This window comes from Mustela lutreola, chromosome 5 (genome assembly GCF_030435805.1).
Source record: "Mustela lutreola isolate mMusLut2 chromosome 5, mMusLut2.pri, whole genome shotgun sequence".
NCBI classification, from domain to species: Eukaryota; Metazoa; Chordata; class Mammalia; order Carnivora; family Mustelidae; genus Mustela; species Mustela lutreola.
The window spans coordinates 68,410,993-68,425,866 of NC_081294.1; the positions used below are offsets into that span (position 1 = coordinate 68,410,993).

The 14,874-nt window shown below is 35.8% G+C and overlaps 1 protein-coding gene across 1 annotated transcript in view; it reads left to right on the top strand.

Annotated features, from left to right (window-relative positions):
- Window positions 1-14,874, top strand: part of ADAMTS19 (ADAM metallopeptidase with thrombospondin type 1 motif 19) — a 248,373-nt gene that overhangs the window by 121,647 nt on the left and 111,852 nt on the right. The window contains exons 8-9 of the mRNA XM_059173349.1: window positions 11,225-11,365; window positions 12,789-12,939. Coding sequence (XP_059029332.1) covers window positions 11,225-11,365; window positions 12,789-12,939 — 292 coding nt within the window. The remainder of the gene's footprint in view (window positions 1-11,224; window positions 11,366-12,788; window positions 12,940-14,874) is intronic.

Genomic DNA, 14,874 nt, shown 5'->3' on the forward strand with positions numbered 1-14,874 from the left:
GTCTTCTACCCCATTTTTTTACTTTCTCTCAGATCATTTCTTCACAAAAAAGTACTCTATGGATAGGTTAAATCTCTTAACATATGTTCTCGTAAGCTCTCTGTAGTTTTTTTTTTTTTATAATTTTTTTTTATTTTTTATAAACATATATTTTTATCCCCAGGAGTACAGGTCTGTGAATCACCAGGTTTACACACTTCACAGCACTCACCAAAACACATACCCTCCCCAATGTCCATAATACCACCCCCTTCTCCCAAACCCCCTCCCCCCAGCAACCCTCAGTTTGTTTTGTGAGATTAAGAGTCACTTATGGTTTGTCTCCCTCCCAATCCCATCTTCTTTCATTTATTCTTCTCCTACCCACTTAAGCCCCCATGTTGCATCACCACTTCCTCATATCAGGGAGATCATATGATAGTTGTCTTTCTCCGCTTGACTTATTTCGCTAAGCATGATACGCTCTAGTTCCATCCATGTTGTCGCAAATGGCAAGATTTCATTTCTTTTGATGGCTGCATAGTATTCCATTGTGTATATATACCACTCTTCTTGATCCATTCATCTGTTGATGGACATCTCAATTCTTTCCATAGTTTGGCTATTGTGGACATTGCTGCTATAAACATTCGAGTACACGTGCCCCTTTGGATCACTACGTTTGTATCTTTAGGGTAAATACCCAATAGTGCAATTGCTGGGTCATAGGGCAGCCATTCCTAATTTTTTCACTGTTGTAGGTTTACATTATTTTTATCTCATTATTTGATCTCTCAGTGTCTAATTAGATTGTGGTTCCCAAGGACAGGGGCTGTGTCTTGTTTTGTTTTGTTTTGTTTCTGTTCTTTTTTGTGGCTCTTGTTATTTGACATTGTCTAACACCTTCCTATGTGCTCAATAAAGAGCTGTTAAGCAATATTTTGATAACAGAGTAAGTGAGTGTAAAGCGTTGCAATGTGTGGGGAAACAGATATTCTTATAGGTTTTTGAGAGGAGTAGGAAGTGGTGCACTATTTTTGGAGGCCATGTGGCAGTAGTTTTCCAGATTTAGAGGACTGCTTGTGCATACATTTTCAGCTCCTTTTGCAAGCTTTGAGTATAACAAGTTTTTACATTCTAATTGAATTGTATTTGTGTTTCTTTGCTTGCTAGAAGAGTTGAACATCTCACCTTTTTCTGAGTAGCTGAAGTTGGGTCCATTACTTAAAAAATATGCAGCCAATTAAAATAATCATAAAGAGTTGAAAATGGTCACTGTTTTACATTAATAAAACAATACTTATTTTTTGGCAATTAGTATCTGATGGCTCAATACTTTCTTTTCCTATACATAGAAAATGCCCTTTTAAGGTATGTTGTATTTTTAAAATAGTCCAGGGAACATAAAGTTGTGGACAAAACTCTATCTTGAGGGGCGCCTGGGTGGCTCAGTGGGTTAAGCCACTGCCTTCGACTCAGGTCATGATCTCAGGGTCCTGGGATCGAGTCCAGCATCGGGCTCTCTGCTCAGCAGGGAGCCTGCTTCCCTCTCTCTCTCTGCCTGCCTCTCTGTCTACTTGTGATTTCTCTCTGTCAAATAAATAAAATCTTTAAAAACAAACAAACAAACAAACAAACAAAAAAACTCTATCTATCTTGAGATTGGTATGTGACACCATTTCGTAATTTGATTTTAACACATTTATGATGCCTTAATACTTGTAACAGTGTCAAGAAAATAAAAAAGCTCTAGCAGAGTTAGGTATTTTGATAAGTTGAAAGTGCATTAAACATATATCATTTATTTCTTGATTAAACCTTTCATATGGCCATTAGATTGCCTACTTTGCAGAGCTGTTGAGTGGATAAAATTACATACGATAGGGGAAATTATAAATCATTTCATTATAAAAACACAGAACATTTTTTGATAGGCCAAAAAAATGCTTATGTGTTTTTGGGTTTTGTTTTACTTGTTGAACCAGGGGGAAAGACTAATCGATATTACTGAACTTTGGAGTGGAGCCACGGCTTTTCCACCAAGTTGGCAATTCAGGAGTTTGTTCAGAACTGGGAGAATAATGAGGCAATAAATATGCAAAGTTAGCTCCTTGAAGGCAATACATATTTGGGGCACCTGCTGAAGTTTTAAGTATTGTCAGAGTACCAAGAATGCAGGTGTCTTGTGAACTAACAAGACTTTGAAATCAATGACATTTGCTTACATACTCTGCTGGAAACTGTGCCTGGAATAGAACCAAGGGTAGGACCAGGTTATAAACCTGTTTCTTCAAACATCTGCATTTCTGTTACTGGCATCAGCAATCAGTTCTTCAGCTCAGACATCTGCAACATGTCTAATTCTTTCTCCCTTTAATTCCTCTCATAATCAGTTGCCAAATTCTACTCATTTTTCAAAAGAAAGCTTTACATCTGTCTGTTACTTCTTCTGTCCTTCTTCCAGGCTTGGACTATTGCAACACATGCTTCCTTGGTCTTTACACTGTAGTGCTTTATCTTTCGGATCTGTCTCACCCATTAGTTCAGAAATCTTCATTGCCCTTTTCCTCCAAATAAGTGAACTCCAAATTCCTTTGCCTTAGATTCATGGGTTTTATAGTGGTCCCAGTCTACTTTTCTCAATGTATAATCCACTTCTCCATATCATGAATGTAAACGATCCATAACTTTCAAACTTTCTTTCTTAATGCATTTTTCTTATTTCAACTCCCAGTCCCGCTGATTTATATCTCTTGCAATTTTACTTATCTGTTAATGGACAAGGCAAAAGCTATCACTTTTTCTGAAATTAGACCTAAAAGTCTGACTGGAAATACATTTCCTTTTTTAGCTCCTTTGTATTGTTAATTGTAAATACCATTTAATTCCTAATATATATTGGTTTGTACTGATATTTACAACCCCCTACACACATATCTTACTGAGCAGCAGACTCTGTCTGATACATTTTTACTGTCTGATACATTTTTTTTTCTCCTCACAGTGTTGAGTGCGTTGTACAACATGGGCACTCAAACATGTGTTTGAATGTGTAAGCATTTGTTGTACAACTACTCGTCTCTTGGGCAGTCCTCTTGAAATTCAAAGTAGAGGATAGTTGAGTTGCAGAAGTAGAAAAGGAGAATTCGTTTGGGTCAAGGAATGTAGTTGCCTTAACTGAGAGGAAAAAATGTGTAGTTTTATAACTATATAAATATAAAATGGAAAAATATTTTTGGTACCTGATGATATTTTGTGTTCCTATATAAAATTAACTATGTGGAAATGCAATAGTTATATTATATACCTGTTATGATGAGTCTACCTTGAAGTACGGGTACAGGCCTCTCCATCTATTTCGTGTAAGTCCTGAAGTTGTGGACTTGGAAGGGCCAAATCCAGCACTTTAGCTATTTTGATTATTTAATCTAAAATTCTGCTAATTCTTTTTTAAAAATATTTTTATTGTGTTATGTACTGCTATGCTGTGTATTGTCACCATACAGTACATCGTTAGTTTTTGATGGAGTGTTCCATGATTCACTGTTTGCGTATAATACCCAGTGCTCAATGCAATCTCTACCCTCCTTAACACTCATCACCAAACTGACTCATTCCCTCATCCCCCTCCCCTCTAAAACCCTCATTTTGTTCCCGGAGTCCTTAGTCTCTCGTGGTTCATCTCCCTCTCTGGATCCCGCCCCCCTTCATTTTCTCCTTCCTTCTCCTAATGTCCTCCATGCTATTCCTCATGTTCCACAAATAAGTGAAACCATATAATGACTGCCTTTCTCTGTTTTACTTATTTCACTCAGCATAATCTCCAGTCCCATCCAAGTTGATGCAAATGTTGAGTATTCACCCTTTCTGATGGCTGAGTAATATTCCATTCTGCTAATTCAATAAGAAGCTAGCATATGTCCTAGGAGACACCCTATCAAACCAAAATTTGGCTAATCTCTCTCTGCTTGCCAGAAGAGTACCTTTCAGAAGGGAGTAAAAATTTTGCTTTCAATCTATATTAATGTGCATCTACCATAAGAAAGAGAGGATATATTCTAAAGGATCAGTAAACAAACAGTAAAGAGTAAATGAGAAATGAAAATAAAGGCAATACATCATAATCTAGGACTGTTAGGATGGGAATATAGTAACCAATAACAAATTACTGTAATAATAAAAAAAAACTATACCTTAATTACCCCTAGAAATCCACTGCTCCTTAAAATGTTCAAGTTTAATTATTCTTTAATTAATGTTCCTTGACCTACTAAAATTGTTAGTGGCCACATGTAACTATATTGTATCCTTTACCACATTGTACCCTTTAGGATTCCCTATAGCAGAAGTCACAAGTATCTTCCTGTGGCTACTTCCTGTGTCTACCTCTACATGCCTTGGCTAATAAGGTTAGAAACTACTTAGTGGGCAAGTGCTAGGGAAATATATTAGAGAAATAGACCTGGGCTTGAATTCTTGTCATGCCAGGTACTCACTGAATAAACTTGAGGCAAGTCAATGTGTCTGTACTAATTTTCTTCATCCCTACAATTTGGATAAGGTTTCCTTTCAAGATTCATTGTTCAATTGTTCATGCTTTAATTGCATGGAATAGTGGTTGACACATAATACAGAGTGCATGAATAATAATAATAATTAGAAGTAGTGTGTTTATTTTTATGAATGCTGTAATGTAAAAAGAGATCTTTGACTCCCATTGGCCAAATATGTCTCTCTTCATTCAAGGAACTAATTTCATATTCTTCAGAATTCTTACTGGTTTGGCAGGAAGTGAGATTATGGAGATCCTTGTAGATCACTAACATAGCTTTTGTATTTGATCCATTGTTTAGACAATGATACCAGTTAGAGTAATAAGTAGTTTGTCCAAGTTAATAATCATAATGGGATTTCAGCCAGTAAAGATGTGGCAGCATTCCTGCAACAGACTCTCTCCAAATGTAGGTTTGGATGTCAGAGTGAGTAGGTGGAAGAAGGGAAAAAATCACCCAGCTAATGAATGGTCTTATAAGAATTGGCTTTCTGTTTTCATTTCTCTAATGTATCCTGGCAAATGTGTGGTCCAGGGTCAGGCAAGCAACCTTCCTTGAGCAGATCATCTGTAGACTTTTCAGGTTTATAATTCCTCTAAGTTAGGAAGAGGCCATGTTATTTTCAACTTGCTGTCAAATTTACAGACTATTCAGTTGCTTCTATGATTCGCTATCAGCTGGTAAGTCTGTGGACATTTATTTAGTGTCAAAAATTCTTGTTGTCCAAACACTTAAATTCTAGATGGTGAGAGTTTATATGTATTACTTAGAATTCGCCAGAAATAGAAGGTAGTTCTGATATGTACACCTGCCATATATTTGAAAACCACCGAAGTTAACAATCATGGGAATTATATGCTAGAATTTATTGAAGGCCCCTTTATACAGCAAGGAGGTCTTAAAATCTGAGTTGCATTTGTAAATATAGATAATCTGGGGAAAGCATTCTGATAAGAAGGGACTGTACAAAATGACAGGGGAGAATTAACTGTTCCAGTGAAAATTAGATTGAAGTTAGTTTACAGATCACTTGAAAAATAAGATAAAAGCTTGGGGTTTTGTCCTACAGATCATGGCTTCTTATAATTTTCAATAAGCATCATCTATAAAGTAAATTAAAAAATAATTTCTTAGGCCTTATCTCTAGATAGTCTCTTTCAATCCACTGTGGCAGGACCCAGAACTCTGCATTTTAACTAACCCAACATCAGCATGCCCTAGGACTTTGATGTACATGTTTCATTATTCCCATTTTCAGTATCATTGCTTGCCAAGGAATATTAAAATATTTTGCATGGAGGCAGGTGGTACCCTGGTGGTTCAGTGGGTTCGGCATCTAACTCTTGGTTTCGGGTAGAGTCATGATCTCAGTGTCATGAGAATGAGCCCGTCTTCAGGCTCCGCACTCAGCGGGGAGTCTCCTTAAGATTCTCTCTTTCTCCTCTCCCCTCCCCTATTCACCCTCTATCTTAAAAAAAAAAAAAATTGCCTAGGAAACTTTTTATATTAATGTATTCATAACAAGCTAAGGCAATTAAGACATGGTTTAATAAAGCAAAGAGTTAACAGGCACGAGGTCCGTTAAACATTACAAGAGTCCAGGAGTGAGAATTAGTGCTTGTCTTGGTTGATATAATTAGGTGGGAGAGCTTTAAGGAAGACAGAACTAACAGGATCCAGGCATGTGTTCACTTCCTAAGAGCAAAGGATATCGTGTCCTAACCCCAATAGATGGTACACTCCTTGAGGGTAGGAACTGGATCTTTAATACTAATTTTTATGACCCCAACTTGGTATAGGACCCGGCATACAGCACATTCTCAACAAGGATTTGTCCAATTCCTAGATAAATCTGGCATAGAATGTACAGTAAAATCAAAAGGAGTCCCTCTTTTGGTACCACTACTTTTTTGTTTGTTTGTTTTAATTTTAACTGTTGCCGACTTGCTTTGCTTTGACTTTTGACTTCCAACAGAGGTACATATTTAACTGTTTAATGAAGAATGAAATTTAAATGATTAAAATTATTTAAAATCTAAAAAGTAATAAACATATTTAGATTTTTTTTTTCCCATAAGCAGTGAACTTACACCAGACGCAGCCACAGAATTGTATGAAATTGTCATTTCTTGGAAATAGAATACAGTTCCACTTAGACATTGTGACAGTTTGTTTCTTTTTTTAAAATAAAGTTTTCCATATGATATATGGACTTTTAGTGTGAAATAATACCTCATGACAAATTATTTAATATATTTAACACAAAAAAGTTTACTCTTCTAAAGAACTACTGTTTACAAATCTGATCCTTTCTGAATTATGTAAAATATGTGAGTGAGTTCATAAATGTTCTCCTCTCTAACTCTTTAAACATCAAAAGGGACCATCTTCAAAATCCAAATGTTTCTCCAGCTTTCCGCAGGATATCACAAAACTTCCTGGCAGTGACTTTTAAACAAGTTGAGAAGTTTTATAAGATAAAAATATTTTTTCAGTTGACTTGACAACCATGTACAATGTTAGTGGAGAGTTTATTTGCCCAAGGCTCTTTGTCAAAATGAATTTAAACTGAGATTATTAAAATGTAGCTCAGTTGCACAGTACAAGGAGAGGTGTTGCTAATATCTTACTTTTAGAATGTTTTCCAAACAATGCATGAGACTTGGTTTTAGAACTATATATGTGGAGGTGTATTTCTGCTAACAGAGAGTAGACATTTAAAATTATTCAGGAAACAACAAAAAAAATCGTATGCATAAATGGGAGAGTTTTGATCCACTATAGTTTGGTTTTCTGTAGATCTCTCTGCTTGACCATCAGATTGCCTGGCTCTGAGTCCCAACTCCACCATTAACCTCTGCACATTCTTCATGTAGAGAATAGAAGTCATGATAATAGAAACCCGAAGGGGATATTGTGAGAATTAAATGATATCATCATCATAAATGATTAATACAGTGACTGGTGCAGATAAAAGTTCACAGTTTATTTTATTTCAAATCTGTAGAATTGGAACTAAGCAGTGTTTCCGGATAGTTCCAGATGTGTGGTTAAAAAAAAAAAAAAAAGATGCCCATCCCAGTTTAATGATAATCTTCTCTGTTACAAGTTAAATAGCTTTAGGAAAATTGAACTAATGGTAAACAATGTTTGAATCATCACATCTCTCCATGGCTAGAGCTAATTGCTTACATGAGAATCAGGATCCCAAAAGGAAAATGATCATCTAGATGAGAAGTTGTCATCTTTCCAATTTGGAAAATCACATTATACTACTTTGGGAAAATGTCCAAATTGCTAAATCTTGGAAACAAAACCTCTCCTTCTCTCAAATGGACATATTATTTAAGAAGTTTTATTGTTTCTGAAAAAGACCAGTTGCCTTTCAGAAGTAATAGTATTTGTGTACGGTTTGAAAGACTGTACCACCACAGATGGAAGAGCTGAGCATGTTCCACGAGGCAAGTAGCTGTTGATAAAACAGGGTCACCCAGCCACGTGTGCTGCAGCCAGAATTCCTCCCTAGTGGAGGTGACATGGTGATCTTGACAAGGACTGCATCTGAGCCATAATGTTAGAAATGCATTAAGGCATTTTATTCAATTTGTGAGATTCTGCCTCATTTACAGTTTCTTTTCTTTTTTGGAAGATTTTATTTATTTATTACACGCACACATACACACACACACACACACACACACAGTACAAGTAGGCAGAATGGCAGGCAGAAGGAGAGGGAGAAGCAGGCTCCCTGTTAAGCAGGGAGCCTGACACTGGGTTTGATCCCAGGGCCCCAGGACCATGACCTGAGCTGAAGGCAGATGCTTAACCAACTGAGCCACCCATGCACCTCTGCATTTTCTTATTTTAACATCAGAGCAAAACAAATTCTTGCTGTTATTCTTTATTTGGCTTTCCTTTAAGTCTACAACTTCCTGCAAAGCAACTTCCACAAATACCGCAAATTGCACATCATTATGTTTACCTTTTTGTGCTTTTTGACAAGTAAGAATGTTAAGATTTCTTGCCCCCATAGAAAGAATCATCATGGGTTCTTACTGTATTCCAGGCACTGTGCAGGCATTTTACATCATCCTCATGTAATTTCCCTAACAACCAGTTAGAAAAGTATACTTCATAAGTGAGGAAACTGAGGCACATTTATTTCTTTGTTATTATTTGCTTGTCTCAAGTTCCATGAATAAGGGGATGGGAGATACAGAATTTACATCTCTTTCAACTTCAACATCTTTCACCGTGCCTCTCAGTAGCTAAACTGGTCCATACCTACTCCACATCATCTCTTACTTTTCCTTTTTATTGTCAAGGTATGAAAAAATTTGTCTTCCTAATCTGTCAGTCATCATATTAATGTGTGTTAATACAGACCATATTTAAAGACATTAATTAGAATAGGAGTGAAAAATATGGTTCAACCTAGAGCTGAATTTTTCTAACATGAAAATATGGAAAATGATATCCAGTCATGTATTTTTAGTTTAATTTAGACAAGAATTTTGGGAGTCTTCAAAAGTTAGCAAACACAGTGATTTCCTCATTCATTATTTTTAACTCAGAAATTAATTACTATTCTAGCCATATCATTTTCTTCTTTCAAAAAACATAATCAGTATAACAATTTTAATTTAAAGTTTTAATTTATCTCAATGAAAAAGCAATTTGATTGTCATGAAAATTCTTATTTTGCTTTGAGAACACATAGGTAGTCCAGTTGTGATGTCCCTTGGCAGCTTCTATAATAATTATTTTATTAGCATTTTAAAATGTAAAGTAGCTATTTTAGCTATTTGCTATTTTTATTATGAAAGACTATTTTATTATCTACATCATACAGAATGAGAAAAGGGAGCCCTTGACTATCCTCCATCAATTCAAACTTGGCTTTTACAAAACTGAATCTTTCCTCTTCCTGTGTCTTCACTATTAACCTTCATTATAAGAATTCAGTGGAGATTATATGAACGTTGTCCTGCAATAGAAGTGGTTCTACATGGTGACTTGATTCAGCATCTAAGTCGGTTTATAGAGTATCATTCCAGTATGCCAGGATCTTAGAGAGATGAGCAAATTCTTGCCCTGAAGTAGTTATAGCATTAGCCAGAAGTTAAAATGGATAATGCTACATAGAAAATGCTCTGACAATGTTGTTCACAGAATCCAATGGTAGGACAAAGAGCACACATACATAAGATGGAATTCAGTGAAAGAAAACCTCATGAGGGTGATTGACAGTAGCCTTGAAGACCAAGTAGAATTTATCCAGGCAAAGACATTGAAGGAGAGGCACTTTGGACAGGGCGGGAGAGGGAATGGAATTTGTACATGCCAACTGTGTCACGGCCAGTCCGATGATTCTAGAGCCAGCCATCTCACTTCAGACATCCCCACTTTCCACTCTCTCACTGTAGAACCTTGGGAAAGTTATTTCTCATCAGCAAAAATGGGGTTTTAACAGTCCCTACCTTAGAGAGTCATTTAATTCACACTTATAAATCCCTTTGTATGGTGTGTGACACAGAAAATGCTACATGACAATTAATTGTAAAATAATAAAAAAGAATATACTGTTTGGGACACTAGAAATCATTTGCTGAAAAGAAAATGCAGTAAAGGATTTGGAACAAGATAAAAAGACTTTGTATCATGTTAGAGAGCTGGGAGGTGCCATAGAGATAATGGGGAAGTTGAGGCATGGTAGTGGATTGTGTTTTAAATAGACTTCACTGAGTCAGAGTAGGAAAAAAAAAGATAGAATGTTGGTAAAGTTTAGAGGCACGGAACCCAATAATGCTGTAATAATTGTTGAGACTAAATACTTTATAATCCTTTTTAATAGTAACAAAGGAATTGAAAGGAGGTGACAGATGAGAGAAATGTTTAGGAAGTAGAACTGGCAGAGCTTGCCCTCTCACACAGAGTAAATAAAATAGCCTGGGGGATGATTTGAGAGAAAGGATAAATGACCTGAAGGTTTTTGATTTGGCAGACTGGGTTGCAAGTGAAGGCACAAGGAAGAGAGTGAAAGAAAAAGAGAATACAGAAGTAGAGGTTTAAAAAGAGAAAATACGGCAGTTTTCCACATAATGAATTTAATGTTCTCCTAGTACACCATTTGGAGAAAAGTCAGATTTTTAAATAGAGTTTCAACTTAAAGCAACAGATTCAAGATTCACTAGAAAAAATAAAGACGGCCAGGAATGGGAAAGTTCCCCAGGGATATAGTGTGTTATATTGGAAGAAGACTGTCTAATGAAGCAGATGGGGAAAATAATAGTTTTAATGTGGTTTCAGATTTGGTAGAAGATATGAATAAAGGATCTCCGGGCAAAACCAAGAATTTTGTGTGGTTGACTAGAAACTTAACTATTCCTGTGTTTCATATATACTTCTCTGAAAAATTTCTCTCCAGATCATTTTGACAGAGGTGACTAAACATGTTATTTACCAGATTGATTGGGAAAATGTTTTTTACTAAATAAAAATATTTACCTTTAACAAAATAACAAAATTAAAAAAAAAAATCAATCTGCAACCTTATTTTATTTTTGACCTTTAAAACTTATTCATCTCCCATTATTTTAAGTATTTATCTGTTATTTTATTGCCATTATAAAAAGTTAAAATATATTTATCTAATGTAATTTTTTTATTTTAATTATATTCTGAATCAGCATGGGCATTAATCATGACAATGACCACCCATCATGTGCTGATGGTCTTCATATCATGTCTGGTGAATGGATTAAAGGACAAAATCTTGGTGATGTTTCATGGTCCCGATGTAGCAAGGAAGATTTGGAAAGATTTCTAAGGTACAAAGGTCATTTACCATTATTGTATTGTCAATGTTTACATGTGCCTGCTTCTGCTACAGAAGGAAGGTGGCACAGTAGAGTGGAAAGGACACCAGATTAGGGATCAAGGCAGTCTCTTCCAACACTGGCTCTTCCACTGACTCATAGTGTGAATTGGAACATATTATTTAACCCATCTGCTTCTTAGTTTCCACATTTTCTTATAAAAGAATGAGCAAGGCAATTTGTAAGGTTGGAAAATTATCTGTCACAGTATTTAATTGCCTCTTCAAAATTTCCCATTGGAAATGTTCTCATTGCTCATCACTCAGCACATCTGTTATCACAAAGAACCTCTTTAACAAAAGCTCCACCCTTCCATTGTGATACTTCTAAACTGTTTTTTTTTTTTTTCCTTAACACATTGTTGTCACCATTATAATAGTCCTCATTTTCTTCTTTCCCACTTTCAACAGCGGGAGCAGGTTCTCTCTGGTTGGAAAAAGGAATGAAAAATATTATTATTGTTCTAATTTTCATTTTAAAGCCCCTGTTATTTACTTATCCCTTTGGTAATAAAGGAACAGCTGAAACAGTACATGATTTACAAAGTAGCTAGTGAGTGAGAGATGCTTCAAGTAACTGCAAGTCTCATAAAGATAGAGAGAGGCACCTAGCTAGCCAAGTTCACTATAGAGATACCATTTCAGTTGGCAACCCTACTTTTTCTGTTCAATGAATATTAAAATCCACCAAAATATAATGTTTTCTGCCTTACTGTAACTCTGGTGTGAGCTATATGCTGGACATTCTGTGATGGTGTAGAGAACAGTATACAGAACGTGTAGTATGTGAACTTACCACCTCACTGCAACAGTAACCCTTGAGTAGTTCCTAAGGAACATATGTGATTTTGTATGGTGGCCTTCACAAGAATCAGATGCATGATAAAATTAAATGTCACCTAGTAAATGAAAGTTGTATTACAATGTCAAGTACTGAAATATCTATAGTTAATACTCACTTGACAGAGCCTTCCATATATTCTCTTAGTCCCCAAATATAATTGATTTCTTACCTTTACGCATTATTTTTGAGCAAGTTATGCTCCAAGTCTGAGTTTTCTTATCTTATAAGTATGTATAGTAATAACCACTTTACCGTGTTATATAGATTAGCTTAATTAATCTGTAAGAAAGATCTTTATAATCCAAAACATTCTGTTAACTTGAATATTATTATTATTATTATTAGAATTATCTTACATAGTTGTACATAAATGATTCTCATATGGGGATGCTTTCTCTGAAGATTCAGTAGAACTTCTAAATCAAAGTAAGAACATATTTTTAACATTATAAAATTGTTTCCTATTGCTATGCTAATTATAACAAGTTTTTACATGAAATTCAAAATTTTACACGTATGTGTGTATTGCCAGGTCAAAGGCCAGTAACTGCTTGCTACAAACAAACCCCCAGAGTGTCAATTCCGTGATGGTTCCCTCCAAGTTGCCAGGGATGACATACACTGCTGACGAGCAATGTCAGATTCTCTTTGGTCCATTGGCTTCCTTTTGTCAAGAGATGCAGGTAAGGGTTGTGTCCAGATGCAATTGTTTAAGTGCATATTCACATTCGTTGTTTAGAAGCATTGGCTGGAGGTGGGAAAGATGACTTTATTTCAGAGTTTGTGGCTATTTGGAGAGCACCCCAATCTTGGAAAGAGAGATTTTCTAAGAAAAGATTACTGCATTTTTTCCCCTGGCACTTTGGAAGTGATAGAAATAAGGTGTGGACATTTAATCTAAGTCAGGAAGGAATGACCCAAGAATTTCAATTTTAAAAATGGCACTGAAGCTGGGGAAGTATTTCTACTGTTCAGTTCAGTGCTTCAATTTTAAAGGTTTTCCTTTCTTACATGGTAGGGAACCAGATAAAAATATACTGAAAATGATACATGAACATGTAATTGCAGAGGAAAACTTTTATCTTTTAACCCTGGAAATAAAATGTTAAAAATATGTTCTACCAGGACAAAAAATAGAGAGTACATTTTTAAATAGCTAAACTACAGGAAAGGGTAAATATGTGGGGTAAGATATATGCTGGTAAGCTATGTATTAATATTCAAATGGTCACTAAATTACTCAGAGAGCCCAGTGGTAGCAGTGTAGAAAATATGAAGTCTGAAAGATTGAGCAAAAAGACCTTCTTGACTGATGTAAGAATTCTTCTTACTTTCCCTTCTTTCTTTTGGCTGCCATCCCCTAACTGCCCATCTATTCCCACCTTTTCTCAACACACACACACACACACACTTTGTATTGCAGGAATATACTGATAGTCATGCTTAGAGTCAGTTGGTAGCTATATTTCATTCTACCTAAGTTTCTGTGATTGCCTCAAAGGACTTTGGCTTTGTTGAAGAGAATGCTGTTTTAGAGTACTAGCAGCATAGTTAAAATCCTTTATAAGTAAAAAACAGCATGCAACATACGAAATATTTGATGCTCTCTCTTCTTTATAGTTTTTATCCAAGGAGTTGTTCACTTGTTATTTTCTTCTTATCTATTTCCCACACCGGTGGGTAAGCTCCAGGAGGGCAGAGAGCAATTTCTTCAGCATCTAGCACAGTGGCTGGCACATGTCGGGCACTCAGTGAGTGACTTAAGATTGAAATAAGTGAATGTATGGAGGGAAAGAGCTAGGTTAAATGTGACATGTCGAAGGAAGTGTAGACTATAGAATCCATCTAGCAGTAGTGGACCCCAAAAGGAACTGTTGGCAGGGTGTCTGGGTGGCTCAGTCAGTTAAGCGGCCAATCTTGCTTTTGGCTCAGGTCCTGATATGAGGTTGTGAGATTAAGCCCCACATCAGGATCCATGCTAAGCATGGAGTCTGCTCGAGATTTTCTCTCTCGCTCCTCCTCCCTCTCTCTCTCTCTCTCTCTCTGCTTGAGATTCTCTCTCTGCCCCTCCTCTTTCTCTCACACACATAGATGTATAATCCTTTAAAAAAAAAAAAAAAAAAAGGACTGTACAATCTGGCCTGGATACATCCTTGAACTTGTTATTCACTCTGCTTTCATTCTGGGCCTTCATACAATCAAAAAGTGGGTTATAGTCATCTTTCTTAAATCTTCATGGCAAAATGAATGTTTTGAGGTATATTTCCACATGCTGAAATTAGCATTGTTTTGGAAAACAGACTAGGCTGTTTCTGCTTACCATTATAGTTACAGTTCATGTGGTATAGAGAATCGATTACAACGATAAATATAAAATTTTCATGTTTTTTAAAGTACCCCAAATGTTAGAAATACTCTGCAAATGATCAACTACAAACATGATTTTGGTAAATTTTAGATTATTTTTCACAAATATTTATATTTAAGAGATTTTAGACATTATTTTGTATTGCAGTTAAATTATACTAATACCATTCTGCAATATTTTGAACTCTCAAATATATGCCACATAGTACATTAATTACTGATTGTTATGATCTAATTTGATTCCTATAGAT